This window comes from Podarcis bocagei, assembly GCF_964188305.1.
Source record: "Podarcis bocagei genome assembly, chromosome: 1".
Lineage (NCBI taxonomy): Eukaryota > Metazoa > Chordata > Lepidosauria > Squamata > Lacertidae > Podarcis > Podarcis bocagei.
Window position 1 is genome coordinate 138,643,936 of NC_138125.1, and position 22,655 is coordinate 138,666,590.

Genomic DNA, 22,655 nt, shown 5'->3' on the forward strand with positions numbered 1-22,655 from the left:
CCAAAACTTTCAAGAAGCAAAGTCTGCAGCTGCTCAGCCAAACAGTGTTTCTGCATGAAATGGAAAGGAACTACAGTGGTACCTCGGGTTACATACGCTTCAGGTTACAGACTCTGCTAACCCAGAAATAGTACCTTGGGTTAAGAACTTTGCTTCAGGATGAGAATAGAAATCACGTGGCGGTGGCGGGAGGCCCAATTAGCTAAAGTGGTGCTTCAGGTTAAGAACAGTTTCAGGTTAAGAACGGACCTCCGGAACGAATTAAGTTCTTAACTCGAGGTACCACTGTATCCACGCTGTTTAGTTGATAGGCTTAAATATCTGTAATATCCGGCTTGCTGTTATAATGCTTCCCTCAGAAATCAAATAATTGTTCCTTATGGATTTTCTTCTTCTGGTTAGAAAAGCAGCCTTTAAGGCAGTGAGTTTGTTAGAATGCCACAAATTACGTTTTACAAGTTAAATGCAGGATGTAACATTTGTTTTTCATTTTAATAAAAGTTATTTGAAAAAAGTGTCACTCTACCCTAGGAAGTGTCAGTGCTTTTAATGTAAAACTAAAAGTGAGGAAAATGCTTGGAACTGGAGGACTGGACTGTGTCTTGGCAAAGACACGCCTGCCTAGGAGAGAGAGTCTTAGAGTTTTGTCCAACTGCACTGGGGTCTTTCCATTGTCTTGCATGAAAATTTGGATCAGGCCTCCTAGCTGAGCAATCTTTTCCATCTGTTAATGCATTGCTTCAGAATTTGAAACCTCCCGTGGTTCAGTTTGAAACATGGTGGAAAAGAGACAGACAAAATCGTTTTAAATTCAAGCCGAGCGCTGATTATCATGCACCTAAAAACCTTCATCCTCTCACTGAGGTTTCAGGATGCAAAAGGAATGCAGCCTCTGGAGCTAATGTATATTCCATGCATGCCGAAGCTAAGATCCGCCCCACCCCCTTGCACATACATCTCCCCCTTGCTTGGAGAACCATTTGTGGTCCAGACAAATGAATGTAATTGAAGACTCCTCTTTCTTTTTCAGCTGGCTGCTATGATAATGGGCAGCACTATCAGATAAACCAGCAATGGGAGCGCATTTACCTGGGGAAAATTCTGGTCTGTACCTGTTATGGAGGGAGCAGAGGGTTCAACTGCGAAAGCAAGCCTGAGGGTAAGCAGAAGATTCCTATTACTACTACCACCACCACTCCTACAAAAACAATATTCTGGGGAAACTAGACATTTTTTCAAAACAAAAGATGTTGAGATAAACAGAGCTACTTTGTCTGAAAGTATCTTTAAAGGTAGCCTGTTCTTAACTCATTTTACTTCTTGACTATCCTCCCCACAACCTTGTTTGGCTTTGATACCTCTGAGTGTAGGACTGCCATACCTCCAGATTTTCCCAGACATAACTGGGATTTCAAAGGCGGAATTGATGTCCGGGGGAAATTCCAAAAGGCAAGGTGGCACTTTGTCCTGGATCTTAGGCAAGTCAGTTGGAAAATCAGGTTTTTTGCGTTTTCATAAAAGAAAGCTCAGCAATTTTAAGGGGTGTCTTGGTTTTTACTTTTTGAAATATGGCAACCCTATGTGAGTGTATCTTTGCTTCTCCTGTCTATTGTCATGTGGAAGTCTTCTGGCCAACCACATTTTGTGCTCTGCACTGCTGCTAGTGAAGCGATTTTCAAACGAATTACAGGCAGCAAACCCTCTCTTACAATGATGTGTCTGCCAGGGAATCTCTGCATGGTCAACAGAGAATGTTCCTTTCCCTGCCGCTCTCAGCAAGGGCTGTAGAAGATGTTCTAGGGCACACAGAACACTTTGGGCCTCATTGTCTGAGGAGTCTCCAGAAGCGTAGCCTGGAAATGCTTAGCGTTCAGTTGCAGAAAAAGCTTTGTGGGGATGGGCAGGCTCTCTCCAGGAGTTGGTGTTGGTGCCACCTTTGCCTTAAACGTGTGGATTGGCTTACTTGGCTTTAAAGGGGAAGGAAAGACAAGTCTATCAGTGGCTAATATCTGTGGTCACTAAATTGAGCCTCCAGATTCAGAAGCAGTCTACTTTTGCAGACCAGATTCTAGAGACAGGCAATGGGAGAGGGCTTGTTGGGCCTTTGTGCCCTTTTGGACAGCTTCTTGGAAGCTTCTGACTGGACATGGAGAGAAACGGGGTTCTGGAACAGCAAACTCTTGGTCTGATCCAGCTGGGTTCCTCTTAGGAATGCAGGTGTCAGGTGCTTTGGTTACACTGTGTGCAAGAGGACACTTGAAATGATAGTATTAAACTAGAAGGAACTTGGGGGGGGGGCGCACACAGTGTGGAATAGATGGCAAAGTGTTAAAGCTGAGTCAGGCTTTTTTATTTTGGGGATAAGATTGGCAGGAGGGGTAAAAAGCAGTCAAGAAGGGGAAGTTGAGGAGCAGCATGCATATTAGCTACAGCCAGAAAGCAGATTAGCTGGAGCTCAAGAAGCTCTCCCTAATGGAGTGATGGCTATGCACTTTTTAAGAGCAACCAGGACAGTACAAACCATGGCAATGAGGAATGCATGGCCTCTCTTGCAAGAAAACCTAGGGGATATTACTAGTAAAGAAGGACTCCTAGTCCATGAGATCGCATCTTATGCCACGGGGGACCTGAGGTGGGCTGAGTCATTCAAATCAAGATGTGAACTTCACTTGTGGGTGGGCCCTGCTTTGATCTCTGCCCATTCCCTCCCTGTTCTTCTTCCCTTTCACTCCACCATACAGATTTCCTTCTCTGACCCAACTTGTGTGTTTCTAGGGCTCCCTTCTTTTGCTCTTTCTGTCTTAGGCCCTCTAGGATCTAAGAAGCGAGCCAAGTGCAGCCAGAGACTTTTCTGCCTGTCTCGCCTCCTAGGTGACCCAGTCACCACCCCTGATCCCTTTATGCACGACAATTTGAATGGTTGGGGAGGGGGATATGAACCTGCCTGCTACATATTCTGCTATGGTGATCTACTCTTTCCTTCCCACTCAGCGGAAGAAACCTGCTTTGACAAATACACTGGAGCTACATATCGAGTCGGGGAGACTTATGAACGACCGAAGGACTCCATGATCTGGGACTGTACTTGCATTGGGGCTGGCCGTGGTAGAATCAGCTGCACTATTGCAAGTACGTATTGGAGATGGAGAGGTGCCTAGGTGCTCAAAGGCAAATGTCTTATGTGCTCAAGACATTTACTGACACTGTTGGGGCATTACAGAAGTCCACCATTGCCCACCACCAAATTGCAGGAATAGCAAACAATGTCACAAGTCGGTAAGGAATTTTCTCAGTGGAAAAATTCACAGTTCAGTCAGGAACTTAGCATGTGAATGCTATAGAGAAGCCACAAGGTTTCCATTGTCTACCCCAATATCAGAATAAGGAGTTATTCATGATTATAACTACTATGTAAAGAGAAGCAACTTGCCTTTATGACATGCAAACTTTATGAATAAGTGTTTTTATTTGTTGATATACATAAAAGAAAATATTTATTGAGTCAATTATTTCTTTTTAGTGGATACTTATAGGTATTCTTTCTATCAAATGATTAGCTTTCATTTCCATTTGGTGCAAAGAATTTGAACCATAAATTTCACTGTAATGTAACATGCATAAAAAAACCAAGAGCAGAGAGATTCTCTGTAGTGGAAAATGTGCAAGAAGATCGAGGAGGTGTAGGTTTGGCCTTGTGTAGTCAACCCTTCCTGTGAGTCCTCGCAGGAGCACTTCTGCCCTAGAGGGTGACCCAACTGGGGCTGAGTGCCCAGATTGGGAGCCCCAATCGGCCTGGTTGCGGCAGGTGCGAATGGTGCAGGCCAACGTGATCTGAGAGGATGACGGACCAAACACTCCATAGAATTGAATTGGGTGGTGTATGTGGGTGAAGACCTGTGGGGGAATAGTTTCTTTGGGGTCATTTATCAGTGTAAGAGGGTTTTTATTGCTGTTTGAGAAGGTTTACTGTTTGAGAGTTTTTTGTTGTTGCTGTTTGAGGAGGTTTTCATATTCTGTTCAAATAACCCCCCCCCCCTTTTACATATTGTCTACCAAAGATCCTATAAAGAACCTGCAGTGTTAATTGGCAACACAGCAATCTCTACTACAAATGTAAGGTTTTCCAGATTGAAACATAAGACATTTCTGATATTACAGGAATTTGCCAAGTTGTGGTCATTAGACATTTCTTCAACTTAAGTGATGCTTATTTCTGTTGCCCATTTTGGAAAAGAGCTCAGACTGTTCCTCTAAGAAGGACTGCCTGGTAGGACTGTTGAGGAAAATGGCTGCTTTATATAACACCTCACACTGGTCTGCAGGGCAACTGAATTGGATACAGGATTCTAGGGAGTCACTGATGCTTCTGCTCATCTATGGGGAGGAGCCATCTTTCAATGGTAGGGCATCTGCTCAGCGTTGGAGCATATGCCCACCCTGCCCAGGGCGGGCACCCTCCCAAGGGGGGCGCAGTGTGAAGGGTGCCCTCCCAGGCATGGGATAGCCGCTCGGGTGCACGGAGCGCTGCGTGTGCTCTGCAGCCAGGGGCGGAGTGAGCCACCAATGGCAGACATTCAGCACGCCGCCCGCCCGTGACTCCCAAGCCTCCCCCAGCTGTCAAAATGAAAGGGGAAGAGGGGAATGCCTCCGGCAAAGCAGCACAGCTCCCCCCTTCCCCCGATGGCTTGGGAGTTGCGGGCATGCTGAATGTCACCCCCTTCAGCGAAGACACCCGGAGCGGCCTGCCCCCACTGTACCCCCTTCCTCTGCCCCTGCATGTGCTTTGCATGCAGAACTAGTTAGAAAGGTCTTAGGTAGTAAGGTTGGAAAACATAATTGCCTAGAAACTTGGAGAGTTGCCACTAGGCAGAGTAGACATTGCTGGACTGGATGGACCAATCCAGTGTCTTGGTATAAAGGAGTTCTGTCTAATTCTATGTGCAATTTTTACAGATCGCTGTCATGAAGGAGGTCAGTCTTACAAGATTGGGGATACCTGGAGAAGGCCTCATGAGACAGGGGGCTACATGTTGGAATGTGTGTGTCTTGGCAATGGGAAGGGCGAATGGACTTGCAAACCAGTTGGTATGTATTGGTTTATGTTTGTTCCTGAGTTATCAAATATGGATCTGCAGGTGCTTCAGATTCAGTAAACAAAGCTCTTTATGGCAATGGTTTGAGGTAGATGTTGGCCTCTTGATTCTTTGACAGGATACTTTCTTTCAAAGATAAATGTGTGTGTATGTGTGTGTACACACACATATCTATTTGTCCTCCCTATTTTAGTGCTTTGAGTATGTTCTAACATCCTTAGGCTGTTATATATGGAAATCACTTAATGTAGCTGGTATGGCGATTGGGCCTATTTCTCACTCAGGCGGTCATCCTGAATCTGGGGAGAGTCATGATTGAATGCTATCGAATACAAAACAATTCCTGCCACATAGAAAATGAATATAGCATTCAAGCTACTTCAGAGCATTACTTTTTCTTTGTATGGAAAAGGATTCATTCATGTGATTCCTGCACATGAAGTCTGAAGTGAAAGGTGAACACTGTAGTGAGAACTGGACTTCATGTTTGACATATTTTCTAGATATCAACATTCTGTTTTTTCACTTCACCTATTAGTGCAGTTTGGAAGGAGATAATGGAAGCAATTTCTCCTTCCCCTCCTCAGTTAAGAAATCTTGTTTCATCTTTTGACTGAAGAACTTTAATAACCAAAGTATCTTTCACAAATATTTTTCTGTAGCTGAGCGGTGCTACGATAATGCTGCTGGGACTTCCTATGTTGTTGGAGAGATCTGGGAGAAGCCCTATCAGGGATGGATGATGGTGGATTGTACTTGCTTAGGAGAAGGCAGTGGACGCATTACCTGCACTTCCAGAAGTAAGTATCACCTTAAGGCAGAATGGTGGCCATGCACCAGTATGATTTTTGTGATAGTCCAGCTCCCATTAGCTCTGAACGGCATGGCCAGTAGGGAAGATGGGAGTTGTAGTCCAGCAGTATTTGGGGGCGGCAAAGGTGTGGAGGTCCTCCACACCTGCTGTAAAGTATTAAGTGGAATGCACAGGCTGCAAGACTAAGCACACACTTACTTGGGAGTAAGCCATATTGAACATACTGGGGCTTGCTTCTAAGTAAACATGAGTAGGATTGTGCTACACCAGTGCAATCTTGTGCATGTTTACCATGTGTCCTGCTGTGTCCTGTGGCTCTTAAGTGTACATAAGACTGTGGATGAAGTGCTAATCATGCTTTATCTTTTAATGTAACACCTTTCATTCACACTAATTGTCCTCAGGGTAATTTTCCTGCTCGCGCTTTGGTCTTGGAATATTGGAATATTGTAAAATTTGATCAGGAAAGCTGTAACCAGTCCTTTCTCTTTTAGAGAAACTGGAGATAGACTTGTGAACTTCAGAAGCAGCTAGAGTGTTCTCCTAATGCTGTTTCCCAGATACACTAAGAATTACCGACAGATAATTTAGTGCTGCATCAATTATTTTTGCCACAAACCTAAAAGTATCTACAGGAAACCATTGGTTGGAAATTGTGGTTTTGTCTTCATTGGAATTTACTAGGAAGGCACTGCCTTGGAACCTGGAATAATTGAGAGTGAGGAAGTTCATTGAAGGAAAGTTTCCTGGCCTTTCTCTGCACCAGCCACCTGTGTCCCTCTTCCCCAGTACCTGTTCCACGTGGTGGTGGTGAGGGGGCCTCCTAAACAGTGTGGGGCAGGTTGAGGACTGAGGGAATGGGTACTTTTCCTTCCATGCAGTTACTTAAGTTAACTTATCTGAGGACACATTGTGATTAGAACTGGAATTTGAAAGATAACCAAAACAGTGAACTGCCTGCTACTCAAGCATTGTAGATATGCAGTCTTCTGTATTAACAGCTCTGAAATGGAGCAGTTACCGTGAGGTGGGGGGAATCCCATGTATAGGTGATGGAGCCATTGGCATACATAGGAAGCATTTTTATTCTGGAGTTTGAACCAGTGAAATGTTTACAAGAAAAGCTTCCATATTTTTCTTTTTTTTCCTTTAAAAAAAAAGCCACTTAAAAGTGAGATCACTGACTGAATGTAAAACCCATATAATCTGACTTTGGAAACATCTGGTCTCCTAAACCTTGTGTCTGGTAGGTTTTGAGATAGCTTCTTTTAGTTTTTAATTGGTGAGGCAAAGTCATGGCTTTTTACTAACATAAACAATAGTTAATAATGCCCAAACCCTCAAAGTAGGTTTGCTCTGCCTCCATGGCAATGATACTTCTGAATACCAGATGCTGGAAACCACAGGTGGGAAGAGTGCTCTTCTCCACAGGTCCTGCTTGTAGGCTCCCCTCAGGCATCTGGAGGACCACGGTGAGAACAGGACGCTGGACTAGACGGGCCATTGACCTGGTCTTATGTTTTTACGTTCATACAAGATTAAACTTTAAAGCCCTGGAAGACAACCTTTCATTTGTAATTGCAGTCTGACTTGTGGTGACAATACATATGCATTACAAAATGGGGAAGACCAGGAGGTATAATGTTTGCAAGTACCAGTAAAAAGACATGATCCAATTATTTGACATTGATATAATTTGTTTCATGACATGATTTGTCTATCATGATTTTTCTACGACGGGTTGCTGTAAGAGAGAACAGAAAGTTTCAGTATTTTTCAAAAAGTTAATGAAGCATCTTCTACAAATCTAAAATGGAAACAACGGATTCAGTACAAATGGTAGATACATCTTTGCTAATAATCACAGGTTTTACAGTGTTGCCCCATAGATTATCTCAATAGCCCTATGGAGTAGGCAGTGACTGTTCCTCGTAGGCAGGCGAATTCTTGGGTTTATATAGCAGGCATGAGGAACCTCTGGCTCAGAGGCCCAGTGTGGCTCTTGGGGCCTCAGTATGTGGCTTTGGGGACTTCCCCAGACCACATACCTCACTGGCCCAGCTCCATGCTGCCTTTGACCACTTTTTTGCCTGGCTTTAGCTGTGATAATGGCTCTTGATTTCTTGGATGGAGGTTGAGATACCGAGCGATTGTAGAGGAGTTGTAGAAATGCCTGACTTTGGTGGTTGGCATGTAGCTTGTTGTACAAAACTAAGGGTTACATCCGTTGCACTGTCCATTTTTGCCTCTGGCCAGCCCACCGCTGCTGTGTAGTCCCCAGAAAGTTTGCTGTTGAGGGAATGTCTCCCACAGGCTGGAAAATGGACCCCATCCTTATATGGCATGTGGAAGAGCTGCTTGCAGATGGCATTGGGTTTGTTTATATGGATGGATTGGCATTTTGATTCCTGGTCTATGTTGATAACCAGATCTGTGGACTTAAGCCCTTTCTGTGTGTTGTTATGGAGTTGCTCCACCATCCACAATAACATAGCCTCTGTTCTCATTTTGCCACACTGTTGTAGTCATTTTGGGGGATCCCCCCAAATTCAGGCACCAGTTCTGGGGAGTGAGCCCCACTGAGCTCAATATAACATACTTCCGATGGAATGTACGGTTAGAAAGCTTAGTTTTATTGAAGCTTTTCTGGCCTTTTTATGAAGCATGCAGCTGCTGGCCACCCAAGGATGGAGATCTCCTTGTAAATGAGCAAGCCTCTTAGAACAAACCACCATGTTTTATTCCCACAGAAGTTTCCTTGTTTCCCAGCTCTGAATGTTTTGAAAAGTGCTTTCCCAGGATTCCATTCACACACATGAACTTGATGTATAAAACCACAGACCAGTTTCCTTGCTAGGCCATGGTATTCTGTCAATCTGATCTCATGGTTTTCTCAAGTATTTCCCACATGTTGGTTTTTGTGGCCAAAGTGCAACAGCTGAGAAACCATTTGGAGTGATTCAGAGGTTTTCTTCTACCCAGCCCTAGTATCTCCAGAGGGTGCCCACCCCATGACCCTGCATTTCTCAAGGGTGGGTTTCAGCTGTCAGGCACAGCGGGCAGGAACTTCCTGGTGCCACTTTGTTTCAGGGAAAGCAGCTGCATGAATGGTGATGTGTGCTTGCACAGAGAGGTGCGGTGAGTGTGGTAATGCGTGCAGGAGAAAGACTTGAAGCTATCAGCATGTGGCGGGAGGAGAGTAGAGGAAGGCAAGCATTGGAACAGAATATTTATTCACTGACCAAGGGATGGACCAGTTTGTATCTTCCTTGGGCACTTGCTTCCTAGGGCACAGGAGGTATGTTTTCCAGTGTACATGACCAGGGGCAGAGTATGCCCCTCTTTGGCCCTAAGGTATATTTTTAATAGTCTCATACATATGTTTGCCATTACTGGGAGGGTTGCCTGTGTATCTGGATGGCAGGATTTATCCTCTCATAATTGTCCAAACTGCAGCAGGCTGTTGAAGTTGCTCATATGGGCTTTGATAAAAAATCCACAACTGTCACTGGGCAACTGACTCATCTCTCTGTTTTAATCCTATAATTGCAAAATCAAAATAGTGATTTATCTCAATCCGTTGTTAACTAGCATGTAAATTTTTCAAAGTAGTAGAAAAATAAATTCCGCTTGATTCTTGGCAACTAAAATAGACTGTTGGTGTTTAATTAGATCAATCTGTATGACAGATCAATGACTGTGTGAAAAAAAATCAAATGTTTTTACCAGTCCAAGTGGATCAAGGTATCTGTAGCACACGGGCTGCTGAAATGGCAAGGGCTTCATTTCCCCATTGTGTGTTTTCATTTCCTTTACAGACAGGTGCAATGATCAGGACACCAGAACATCTTACAGAATTGGAGATACCTGGAGTAAGAAAGACAACAGAGGGAATCTACTTCAGTGCATCTGCACAGGGAATGGCAGAGGGGAATGGAAGTGCGAGAGGCATTCATCTCTCCAAACCACAGGCATAGGTAGGTGATCAACCTGGATATGATCATGAAATCTAAATGCATCACATTGGTGCTGTAACTGATTTGCTTCTTTTTCCTGCCTCTTCCTACGCCTTCCTCAGCCTCTCACAAAAGAGTCCTTGTTCTATTTGTGGGACTTAGAGGGACGCGGGTGGTCTAAACCACTGAGCCTCTTGGGCTTGTCGATCGGAAGGTCGGCAGTTCAAATCTCCATGACGGAGTGAGCTTCTATTGTTCTCTCCCAGCTTCGACCAACCTAGCAGTTCAAAAGCACGCCAGTACAAGTAGATAAATAGGTACCGCTGTGATGGGAAGGTAAATGGCGTTTCCATGTGCTCTGGTTTTCATCATGGTGTTCCATTGCACCAGAGGTGGTTTAGTCCTGCTGGCCACATGACCTGGAAAGCCGTCTGTGGACAAACGCCGGCTCCCTCAGCCTGACAGTGAGATGAGCGCTGCAAACCCAGAGTCACCTTTGACTGGACTTAACTGTCCAGGGTCCTTTACCTTCTACCTTTACTTGTGGGAAGAAGTCGGTTAAGCTAGGATTGTGTATAGAAGGGAGGAGCAGTAGGAGGCGGTGGCACCTGTTCTCTTAATAATTGCAGACTGTGTGTAGCAGGAGTGGGGATGGGGGCTGGAAGATTACAAAGCCTATGGGCTTTTCAGGTGCCATGGCTGTCCTCTGTTACACTGTATATAAACTACTAGCAGGGAGTTCCTGGAGCGGCCCAGGTATTCAAAGAAACCCAAACATATGATGACTTTTAAATTGATAGTGTAATTTGTGAGAGTTTGGGCTGTGTGCACATACATACACCCACACACCAATCCAGGACTCTGACCACGTGACCTTGCCCTGAATAATTTTTTAGGGATGGAAGAACTAATGATTAATTTGGGTTCATTTGGTCCACCAGCTTGATTAAAAAATGGCACCCGGCCTGCAAACATAGATAAAGACCACCTCCTTCTCTTTGGAAACCCTTGTGCCAAGTTTGGCAATGATGTCTCAAGAGGCGGATGCGCAGGTTGGAACTGTACCACCAAACTGGGCAACAATATTTTCAGTGGTCTCCAAATTGGCACATTTTGAACTCATTGTGCCAAAGTCACATTTTGGACCGCCATATTGATTCAGAACAACAGCCGGGGTCCCAACATTGATGAAAAGTGAGAACCCTCATGGGATATAACTGGAGAGGCATTTGAACACACAGAACAAATGAGCAAACCATTTCCCAAAATACATAGAAGATAAGAACCCTTGGTCTGTTCCAGCAAGGAAGTTGGACACAGGAATAGAAGCAAATGTGCCTCTGAATACCACAAGCTGGGGAGGAGAAGCCTTTACTTTTTCTTTAACGTGTTCTAAAAACAAAATAGGCTGAACAGTTAATGACTTTTATTTCCTCATTTCAAATTTTGCAGATTTAATGAAACTTTAATTGGTTGATTAAGTGACTCAAAGGGGATAATTAACTGGCAAAGGTGATTTAATCAAGGGACAGCCCTGGCTTTATGCAATGTGAGCTGCAGGGTTTAATTGCTATCACACTTTCCTCTGAAGGAACTGCGTCTGCTACCATCACAGATGTGCGAACGGCGCTCTACCAACCTCAGTCCCAGCCTACTCCCTATGGGCACTGCATGACTGACAATGGCATGGTCTACTCTTGGGGGATGCAATGGCTGAAGACACAGGGGAGCCAGCATATGCTGTGTACTTGTCTGGGCAATGGAGTCAGCTGCCAGGAAACAGGTACGAGGCATTTCAAGTTCACTTAGGGATACTTGAGACTAATGGTAGGGGCTAGGTTTGATTGAGGTAGGTCTTTCAAAGATTGGCGCACCTTAGGAGAATGGATCACACCTTAGCTGTTTCACTGCTACCGACCGCAGTAGGACTCAACTGGATCATGTAAAGGTACTGAGGTGCCATGCCTGTTTCTTTGATCTCCTTTGACTACTATGCCTGAGTCACCATGTGTGTCACCATGTAACACTTATTGCTACGATGTGATCATAGTTTAGAGAAGCAAGTCTCCCCATTCAACATCTCTCCTCAGAGAGAGAGCATTGAATACAAGAGCATTGAATACAACAGTTGGATGGTGCTGTAGAGTAAGTTATGATAGCTTCAAGCTGTAGGGAAAAGGGAAAAGGAGAAAAAAGCTCACTGTTAAGGAAGACATTGCATTGCATTGTACTTGTGATTAGATGATAGGATAATGATGCAAAGTTTTGTTTCTAAAGCTGTGACCCAAACCTACGGTGGCAACGCCAATGGGGAGCCTTGTGTCTTGCCATTCACCTATAATGGGAGGACTTTCTACTCCTGCACTTCTGAAGGCCGAACTGATGGAACTCTCTGGTGCAGCACCACCTCAGACTTCGATCAGGACAAGAAATACTCTTTCTGCACAGAACAAAATGGTAAAATTCTTTAAAAGGAATACATACTTGGGAGAAATAAGGTTTTGGGAGGCTAGCACTGTCCACGGAGGCACAGACCCATTAACTGAAATTTGCCATTGCTCCACTGAATTCAGTAACCGACTGTTTTTCCCTAACGTGACTTGTGAGGATGGAGGAAGACACAGCTGCAAGAAATACAGAATATAAAAGTCTGGTGGGTGTTGGTAGAGTGGGATGAGAAGTAGGATTTGAATCATAATGACCTCATAATAGAACCAGTTCAGTGCCATAGAGAAAATATTTTTCTACACCAGAAACCTAGGTTCAAATCTCTTGTCCTTGCCAAATAGCCACAGGCAGGTTATTTATTCTGCATGTTTCCATTTTATAAGACTGGAATTAACAGTAACATGACTCACCAGTTTACTGGCACTCAGACCATAGTCTGAAGAGAATGTAAATCTAAATAAATGAATCCGCCACTCAGGTTCACAACTGGTTTCTTCTTGGGAAAACTGCACTTCCAGAGATTGGGTTGGAAAATTCTTCTTAGGAATGATTGGCTAAGGAATGCTTGGAAATTACTCTCTAATTTCACTCATGTGCTTCTGCCCTGTGTCTCATCAGCTGGTTCCTGGAAATGCACAAGAAGTAGTATGTGAAGTTAGGATATATGTGCATGTGCAGTTACGTATATTTGTATGCTACCTTTTCACAGTTCATACCATGCTCAGGGCCACTTACAACATAAAATTACATAACTACAACATAAAATGTAATTATAAACAATAAATAAAACACTAACAAATACAAAACCAAGCCGAACAATTTCCGCATAAATCACAACAAATTCAAAAGTAAAGATACAAGAGACCAACAGCAGCAACCCTCCCCTCCCAAAGAATACCCCAGCCCCTACGATGGCAGTTTGCTCCTTCTAGTCTTGTAGGGGAAGGAGATTGGGTAGACGTGGAGCTGATACTCGGAATAGAGCTCTGCATCCTTGATCCAGGGCCCTTTCTCTGTAGTTGTCTGACTGGCTTCTTTTTCTTTTTTCAAATTCCACTAAGACCTATGTCCATATTAGGCTTGAGGGGAAAGATGCCTCATGAGTATGATCAGTGCAATGCTCTGATGTCACTCCTTAGATCTTGAATCTGCAGCCAGGTTGCCATATATAGCAGCAAACAGAACCTGAGTCTTATGTGGCCTTTCCCCCCACCCCCCACCCCAAAGCATTTTGCCTCTGAGATGGGGAGGGAAATTTGCATTAAAGCAGGGATCTGCCTGTAGAGCGAAATAGTGCAGCAGGGAGTGGAGCTACTAGCTTTATCATACCAAGCCAGAAGCTGCCTGTCCAAATGATGTTAATGCTTTTAAACAATTCATTTGTCCATTATACGAAAGAAATGCACCCAGTGCAAAAGTGCTTCAGATAAAGGATGCCAGCTGGAGTCTCCTTATCTGAATTTCTCCCCAGATTTTAGGGTTCTCAGTTAATTGATCTTGTTTGCTAATGTGCCGGTGCTGCTCCACAATGTGTCTTTCTTCCATTTTTTATTTCCATTGTTAATGAAGCTGAGCTGGTGTAATTTGCTATAGCTTCCAGTTTCCAGTCCCCCATTACAGGCTATCAAGGTGCACAAGTGTTTATAGAATATTGCACTAGCACTGGTGACACCACAGTTCCAATATGCACTTGACCATGAAGCTCTCTGAATGACCTTGAAACATTGTCAGCTCACTGCCTTGCAGGTTTGTAAGAATAAGGGGCAGGAAGCAGGGAGAAGACCCATATTCATCACTTTAAGCTCCCTGGAGGAAAGGCAGGAAAGGAATAGAATACCTAAATAAATAAATAAGCACACTGGTTAAAAGATCACATGAAAGGGAGACCTGATGTGATTGCACTGTTAATCAAAATCAAAGTTTGTAAATGTCATGATCTGTGTAAAATGTGTTCTCCAGTGCATAATCTAATAATTACTTTGGATCGCTAGTAATCTGCCTCCTTACTTCAAATGAGTATATTCCTAGCTCTTTTAGTTGCAATAAAAAACCCTGGAAGCATTAGAGCTCAGCTGATGCTTTCTAGTAACAAGAACTGCAATAGCTGGTGGCACGCAAGACTGACAGGACCAGTGGTCAGCTGCTTACTGGGAGGGAGAGGAGTGAGGTAGCAGGCAAGCCTGGCATGGTGCAAATGCACCAGCGAAACCAGTCCAGTGCTTCCACCAGTGCAATTGGGTCTTCCTCCTCAACCTCCATCTCAGCAAGCAGCAGCAATACAACCAACCAGTGGTCAGGTAAGCGCTGCTGCCCCATCATTTCTGAGTTTCATTCCTTTGTTTACTTAATGTTTGTTCATCACTTTCATTTCCAAAAGTAACAACAGCTGCTAACAACAACATACCGGACTCAATACAATCAAGTTCTCATGTGCCTGCCTACTCTGTGGCCAGGAATTGGGGCATTACTTTCATGCTGCACCTACTTTTATCCCACTTTGATCTTTTTAAAGAATGAGCTTCCTTTAGCAACTGGGAGTGGCATTGATTATAATGTTACCATGTCAAGGTCCACATGGAAGAGGGGAAAGAATAATTAAAATAGAACCACACAAGCATTTGCCTAGTCTTACTGGCTATTTTAAACCATTGGGTTGTAATTAGGGATATAAGTTAAGGTCTTATTTAAAGGCTTAGAGAGTGGTTCTGCTCTCAGGCAATCTGCCCACCATCCCACTGATTTTCCAGGATTTGAGTAAATTTGTCCCTGCCCTGCCCTAGCAGCTACTTCTGCACTATGATGAAGCTGTAAAGTCAGTGAGTTAAGACCTCCCATTGCCTCCAACTTAAAATAGCCCTCTATCTCCCTCTCCCTCTCCTTTATTTAAATGATTAAGAACAGAGAGATGTTATACAGCCCCAACCAAGGAGCAGTGGCAGATAAAATTAATAGACTGTGCCGAAATGGCAAAACTCATGGGAAGAATTAAAAACCAGGAAGAGTTAACTTTTAATAAATGGGGAAAATATATAGTTTATTTCAAAAATTTGAAAAATTATTGCAAACAATTAAATTCATTAGCAGGTTTGATGTAAACTTGTAGCTAAAGAATTGAAATAAGGAATAATTAAGGATTAGTAAAAATTGGAAGTATAAAGGAGATGCAGGGGGGATAATTATAACATAAGGACCCACAAAGGGGTGGGAGGGAAGTCAAAGGATATGTACTTTGCGTTGGTTTTTTTATTGTTTTGTAAAATTTGAAAAATTCAAAAATTAAAAGAGCAGAGAGATGTCTCTTAGTGAACATCTTCTGCTCCGGTTTCCCAGTGCTCCAGCGATGTGTCTTTATCTTTCCCGCCCAGTCTCTAGATTAGAGCATAGATGAGGCCCTGTTTTAAAAAAAGCCTGAGGATCAGCTGCATTTCTGAAGCATCAGGGAATGAAAATGATGACTGTATTAGATTCACAATTCTTGGGTGAGCAGGAGTCATATCTGGCTTCAACTCTTGAGACCAGAGTTTGGTTTTCACATTCGCCAGGAACTTTTTTTGAGATGGTGAAGAAAACCATTTGTGGAGCACTGCTTTTGCAACTTAACAAGAGTGTAGACCATATTGGTTAGATGCTTTGCAAGTTTATTCCATTCACCCTCACAACAATCCTGTGTTGGAACCAAAGGCTGTGGCTGAAGATACATGAAGTCTTCTCGCAAATTTATTTTAATATTTTATTATTTTTTTCTTCAGAAAGAACATAACTTAATCACATAACACTTCAGGTCCAGTGTTGGACCATTTCGATCGGATACTCCCTACTGATGTGGATAGATTCCTCCAAGTTGGTAGGCCCACCACCTGCCTCCTTGATCCGTGCCCGTCTTGGCTGATTAGGGAGTGTCCAGATGTTGCGCGGACCCCCCTGGTTGAAATTATCAATTTGTCCCTTGACACGGGGACATTCCCAGGGGAACTGAAGGAAGCAGTGGTGCGTCCACTCTTAAAGAAAACTTCATTAGATCCCTTAGACCTATCCAATTACCGCCCAGTTTCAAATCTTCCATACCTGGGTAAGGTAATTGAGAGAGCGGTTGCTGAACAGCTTGGTAGGTTTCTGGAGGAAACATCGGCATTAGATCCATTTCAGTCCGGTTTCCGTCCTGGTTTTGGGACGGAGACGGCTCTGGTTGCCCTAACAGATGATATTCGTAGACAACTGGATCGAGGCGGGTCAGGACTGCTGATCCTTTTAGATTTGTCAGCAGCCTTTGACATGGTCGATCATGATCTTCTGGACCATCGCCTTGCAGACGTGGGGATACAGGGCATAGCCCGTAACTGGTTGTGCTCTTTTATCTCTGGTCGGGGACAGAGGGTGGCACTAGGGAGGGAAATGTCGTCACGCCACTCCTTGGTGTGTGGAGTGCCGCAGGGCGCAATTCTCTCCCCAATGCTTTTTAACATCTTTATGCGCCCTCTTGCCCAGATTATCCGGAGCTTTGGGCTGGGCTGTCATCAATATGCTGATGACACTCAGCTCTATCTACTGATGGATGGCCACACCAACTCGGCCCCTTACACACTGACCAGATGCTTGGAAGCTGTGGCTGGATGGTTTCGTGGGAGCCGATTGAAACTAAATCCTTCGAAGACAGAGGTCCTATGGCTAGGTCGGGATAGCATGGGGATGAGGGACCAACTCCCTTCTCTTGCGGGGGCCCAATTAGTGCCATTGCCTTCCGTTAAGAGTTTGGGTGTAATCCTTGACGCCTCCCTTTCCATGGAGGCGCAAGTCACAGCAACAGCCAAGGCGACATTTTTCCACCTTCGCCGCACCAAGCAGTTGGTCCCTTACCTTTCCCGCCCCGACCTGGCCACAGTGATCCATGCAACAGTCATCTCCAGGCTTGACTACTGTAACTCGCTCTACGCGGGGCTGCCCTTGAAGCTGTCCCAGAAACTCCAGCGGGTACAGAATGCTGCAGCGAGGCTCCTCACAGGGTCTCTGCCATGGGAGCATATTCATCCAGTGCTTTTCAAGCTGCACTGGCTCCCGGTGGAGTACAGGGTCAGATTTAAGGTGCTGCTTTTGACCTTTAAAGCCCTTCACGGCCTAGGACCCTCGTACCTACGGGACCGCCTCGCCTGGTATGCCCCACGGAGAGCCTCAAGGTCCATAAATAACAACACCCTAGTGGTCCCAGGCCCTAAGGAAGTTAGATTGGCTTCAACCAGAGCCAGGGCCTTTTCAGCACTGGCCCCAACTTGGTGGAACGCTCTGTCTCATGAGACCAGGGCCCTGCAGGATCTGATCTCTTTCCGCAGGGCCTGTAAGACAGAGTTGTTCCGCCTGGCCTTTGAATTGGAGCCAATTTGATTCCCTCCGCCCCCTTTTTCTTTTTTCTTTCCCTTCTCCTGCAATGAGGCTCCATTTTAATATTTTAATGTTCCATTATTTTAATGTTGTATTTTATTTTTGTTTTTAAGTTGTAATCACTCATCTTGTTTTTATTATTGCTTGTAAGCCGCTCTGAGCCCGGCCTTGGCTGGGGAGGGCGGGGTATAAATAAAAATTATTATTATTATTATTATAACTAATAAAGTGATGGGCATAATAATTGGACATGTGCTTGGTTGAGGGTAACTCTGTATAGGTTTTTTGAGCTTGTGTAGGATTAGGACTCTGTAAGGAATGCCCTGCTGAGCTGGAATTCAAATCGAGCTTTCTTAAGAGCAAAGACTCTGTATTGCAGCAAATTGCATACTCTGAAGTGACATATCAAAAACACCACTATCCTGAATATTGTGATGTTATGGAGATGGGTCTCTGTGAATGGCAGTCATGCTAAGAAGTCAAGATAAGGCTTTGCAATGTCCACTTCCATGAATGGCTATTTCTGTCTTTCAGTCTTGGTTCAGACACGTGGTGGTAACTCCAATGGTGCCCTGTGCCACTTCCCCTTCCTCTACAACAACCAGAATTACACTGACTGCACTTCTGAGGGACGGAGAGACAGTATGAAGTGGTGTGGAACCACCCCAAACTATGACGCTGATCAAAAATTTGGATTTTGTCCCATGGCAGGTATGTTGAACATATATTTAGTGAGAGTCCAGTACTAAGATGTTTGACTGGTGCTCTAATTCTTTGCAGATTGTGAAAGAATTTTGTCTATGTGATGCTGAAAGATCACTAATTAAGCCTCAGCAGCTGTCTATAAATATTAGCCTCAATCATATTCAGCCAATATTCCATTCTGGAATCTAGAACCTTGTGGGAATGCATCTTTTCCTTAATTCAAAATAAGAGTGCAAGCTTCAGCAGTAGCTTCAAATTCCAAATTGCATCCCCCTCCCAATGTAAATTAATCTCATTTGATATGCGTTGCTGAAATAGTTTTACATTACAACTTTAGCAAACACATTGATATCAAAACTCTTATGGAATCAGTAAGACAGAATGAAAATTTGTTCAAATATTTTAACAAAATTGTTTGAAATTGTTCAAAAAAGAAGGTTGCCACTGTACTTTGCTTAATATGAAGCATGGCGTACACAAACATAGTCCCCAACAAACAAACCTCACTCTTTGTTATTCCTTGAACAGCTCATGAGGAAATCTGTACCACCAATGATGGAGTCATGTACCGTGTTGGAGACCAGTGGGACAAACAGCATGACATGGGCCATATGATGAGGTGCACTTGTATGGGAAATGGGCGTGGAGAGTGGACCTGCATTGCTTATTCTCAGCTTAGAGGTATTTGCCCATTTCTGCTTGTATGCTCAACTTGATACGGTCATTTGCCGTCTGTATGACAAGGATTAATTAGAGTGGTCATATGATGTGGGTGCAAGGGGGTACGTAATCTTCAGATATGATTTTGTTGTTGTTGTTGTTTAGTCATTAAGACATGTCTGACTCTTTGTGACCTGTCTTCCACTGCCTCCCACAGTTTGGTGAAACTTGTGTTGGTAATAATAATAATTTATTATTTATACCCCGCCCATCTGGCTGAGTTTCCCCAGCCACCCTGGGCGGCTCCCAATCAAGTGTTAAAAACAGTACAGCATTAAATATTAAAAACTTCTCTAAGCAGGGCTGCCTTCAGATGTCTTTTAAAGATAGGTAGCTTCGAGAACCAGCATAGTTTGACCGAACTGCGGGAGGCAGTGGAAGGCAGGAGTGCCTGGCGTGCTGTGGTCCATGGGGTCACGAAGAGTTGGACACAACTAAAGCAACAACAACAAAAGCTTCGAGAACACTGTCCAACCATCTCGTCCTCTGTCGTCCCCTTCTCCTTGTTGTCCCCTTTTCTTTCCCAACATCAGGGTCTTTTCCAGGGAGTCTTCTCTTCTCATGAGGTGGCCAAAGTCTTGGAGCCTCAGCTTCAGGATCTGTCCTTCCAGTGAGCACTCAGGGCTGATTTCCTTCAGAATGGATAGGTTTGATCTTCTTGCAGTCCATGGGACTCTCAAGAGTCTCCTCCAGCACCATCATTCAAAAGCATCAATACTTCAGCAATCAGCCTTCTTTATGGTCCAGCTCTCATTCCATGCATCACTACTGGGAAAACCAGAGCTTTAACTATATGGACTTTTGTCGGCAAGGTGATGTCTCTGGTGATGTCTCTGCTTTTTAAGATGCTGTCTAGGTTTGTCATTGCTTTTCTTCAGATCTGATAAAGCTCTCTTGATTCTTTATTAATCTCTAGATCGTATTATTCCATTGGCTTCATTGGGAATTGAGGCAATCCCTGCAAAACTCAGGGCATTTAGTGCAGCTATGAGTAATAATGGGCAAGGCTCTTTGCTCTCCTGAGCGAAATCTTATGAGGAGCGTAGTAGTCTCTGGGGGAAAATTTCAGTTCCTGAAAATTGCTAGAGACACATAGACATTTGCTCTGAGACAAAAATCTCACACACAAACTTCTTGAATCCTTCTTTACCATTTGTGCATTTGAGGCCTGGTACAGACCATTTTTGTCTCCTTGCGGTTGCCCACAGGAGAGCGTGAGGCTGGGCTTGGAAATCTGATGGTCAGCACAAGGCAGTGCCAAACTGGCTCCACCATGAAGGGGTGGAAGTTTAGGTGACGCTGGTGGTCCTCTGCCAGTCTGCTGGGATGGTGTAAATTGCAGCAGCTCCACAATATGGCATGGCAGTGGGCCTGCACTCATTTCTCTGCTGCTTTGCCATACGCACCGCAAGCAATTTGAGATCTCAGGCTGATCTTGTGGCTTCGCAAATGCTGCTTTGTACTCCAATGCTGGATGGTGCCCAAAGCCAGCATTCAGACTTCTGACCTTGAAAAAAGAAAAGAATTGCTGAGTAAATATACTACATCCCCTTTGAAATGGGATAAAGCAGATGAAATGCATGCATACTAATTTGCATAAACAGAATCTCAGGTGCTTTAGTATAGGATCTCCTGTATCTACCCTTTTGGTACCATGTAGACACCAATCCCAGACTAGTTTGGTTGGTACAGATGTGCTGAAGGACAAGTGTGGAGCCCCTTCTTCAGTGATATCTTCCTTGGATGAGGAGGAATCACTAATCTACAGGAAAACTGGGTAGGAAATTCTACTGAAAGTTCCTGAGTCTATGGATAGAGAAGTGCTTAGACAGCATGAAAGAAAAATAAAAGAAGGTGAGAGTGCAGACATTTCATCATCTTGCATTTGCCTCACACCAGTGGATTACTGTTTAGAAGAAACAGGGTGGAGAGAAGACTTCCAGCTGCTGCTGAAATGGAATATAATTTATAGGGGACAGTCTGTTCCTGATTTTTCTTTGGCACGTTATGTAGCTCCGTAACTTCCCAGTTCCCTGTGTTAGTGTTGCCCAAAGTGTAGGTAGGCTTAGAGTGATCTCTAGTTGAGCTCGCCCTGCTGTGTCACTACTGTACTCTCCACTGAAGTGGTGATTCAGAATTAAAGCTGATTTTTATTGCCACTAGGCGATCCAGTTGTTATTCTCTGTACACCTGAGGGATTGGTGTTGGAAGGAAAGCAAAATACATTTTAAGATTTTGAATTGTGTTGGCTTTTCAGTCTTTTTATGAAATTCAGTATCCCCCCTCAAACCTTTGTAAAGAAATTGGGAACAGGGCTGGGCGATATTAAGTTTTCAACACTGGGGTGTATCACCAGCCAAACATCATGCTTGGGCGATATACCGTGATGTTGAAAAAAGATGCCTTGTCCCCAGTGCTTTGCTGGTCGGGGCCAAAGCAGCTGAACCAGGTCCACTCAGCTGGGGGGGTAGGAGGGCTCCTGCCCCACAGCTGAGCGAGCCCATCCTGTGATAGAGCCTGAGAGACTCCGATTGCAGGACTTCTTCTGCCTTTACTAGCATGGGCGGGTTGGTGGGCAAGCAACCTCCTTCTCTCAGGAGAAAGAGGCATCTCTCTCTCTCTCTCTCTCTCTCTCTCTCTCTCTCTCTCTCTCTCACACACACACACACACACACACACACACACTTGCCCAAAGATGGAGGGAGCCCAGCGATACAGCTTGCTTCTCCCTCTGCGCTGGCATGAGGGGCAGACTGTGATGGTGGTTTTACTCAGCAGGATATCTGCTTCTATTGCTCAGCTGCAGCTCTTTCTCCCTCAGCATACTGGGCCCTGGAGGGACTCAGGAGTGGGGCGGTTTCACTGAGTTAAACCATTATTGGGGTCTGCCCCTCATACCAGTCCTGGGTGATATATTGATATATCACCCAGGCCTAAGACTGATACTGAGAGTAATTATAGCATGAAAGAACCAATGTTAAAACACACATACACACCAACAAGAGCGTTGGGTGAACAGAAGCCCCTCCACATGCAACTGGCTCCGTGAGGAAAAGGGGCTGTAGGGGGGTGCCACTGCCTGCAGCCCATTTGTTGCACCACTTCCTCAGTCCACACATGCAGGGGGAATCCTCTGCATGGACTTCCACACGAGTTGACCTTCGGTGATATTGTGAGTGTCTTTCCCTTTTGTCCATTCTCAGCACTTGGATGTTGAGGGCAGGGAAGCTGTGCAGCATCGCTGGGTAGGGTTTAAATGCCTGAATCACTTTCCTCTAAAGATGAAATACGGTCGATTCACAGCTCTGCATTAGGGTGTCAGCTGTTAACATTTCAGTCAATCGAATGAAACAGGGTTCTATTACAGTATGCATGAAGGAGATTATAAGGCTGGTGAGGATGCAAGTGATGCATACAGCTATTTTGCACCCATAAAACTAGCTTTTCTTTAATATTCAGGTCAAAGGTCTGTATGGGTATGTGCAAGGCCATAGTCTGGATTTGCAGTTGTTTCTATTTCTTTTTTAAATGATATTTATTAAAGTT

The 22,655-nt window shown here is 44.4% G+C and overlaps 1 protein-coding gene across 5 annotated transcripts in view; it reads left to right on the top strand.

Annotated features, from left to right (window-relative positions):
* FN1 (fibronectin 1) overlaps positions 1 to 22,655 on the top strand; it is a 77,076-nt gene that overhangs the window by 1,587 nt on the left and 52,834 nt on the right. For all 5 annotated transcript variants that reach the window (XM_081191187.1, XM_081191188.1, XM_081191189.1 and 2 more), the window contains exons 2-10: positions 1,031 to 1,159; positions 2,992 to 3,129; positions 4,954 to 5,085; positions 5,756 to 5,893; positions 9,726 to 9,884; positions 11,455 to 11,646; positions 12,141 to 12,320; positions 18,219 to 18,395; positions 18,918 to 19,070. In XM_081191187.1, the coding sequence (XP_081047313.1) occupies positions 1,031 to 1,159; positions 2,992 to 3,129; positions 4,954 to 5,085; positions 5,756 to 5,893; positions 9,726 to 9,884; positions 11,455 to 11,646; positions 12,141 to 12,320; positions 18,219 to 18,395; positions 18,918 to 19,070 (1,398 nt within the window). The remainder of the gene's footprint in view (positions 1 to 1,030; positions 1,160 to 2,991; positions 3,130 to 4,953; positions 5,086 to 5,755; positions 5,894 to 9,725; positions 9,885 to 11,454; positions 11,647 to 12,140; positions 12,321 to 18,218; positions 18,396 to 18,917; positions 19,071 to 22,655) is intronic.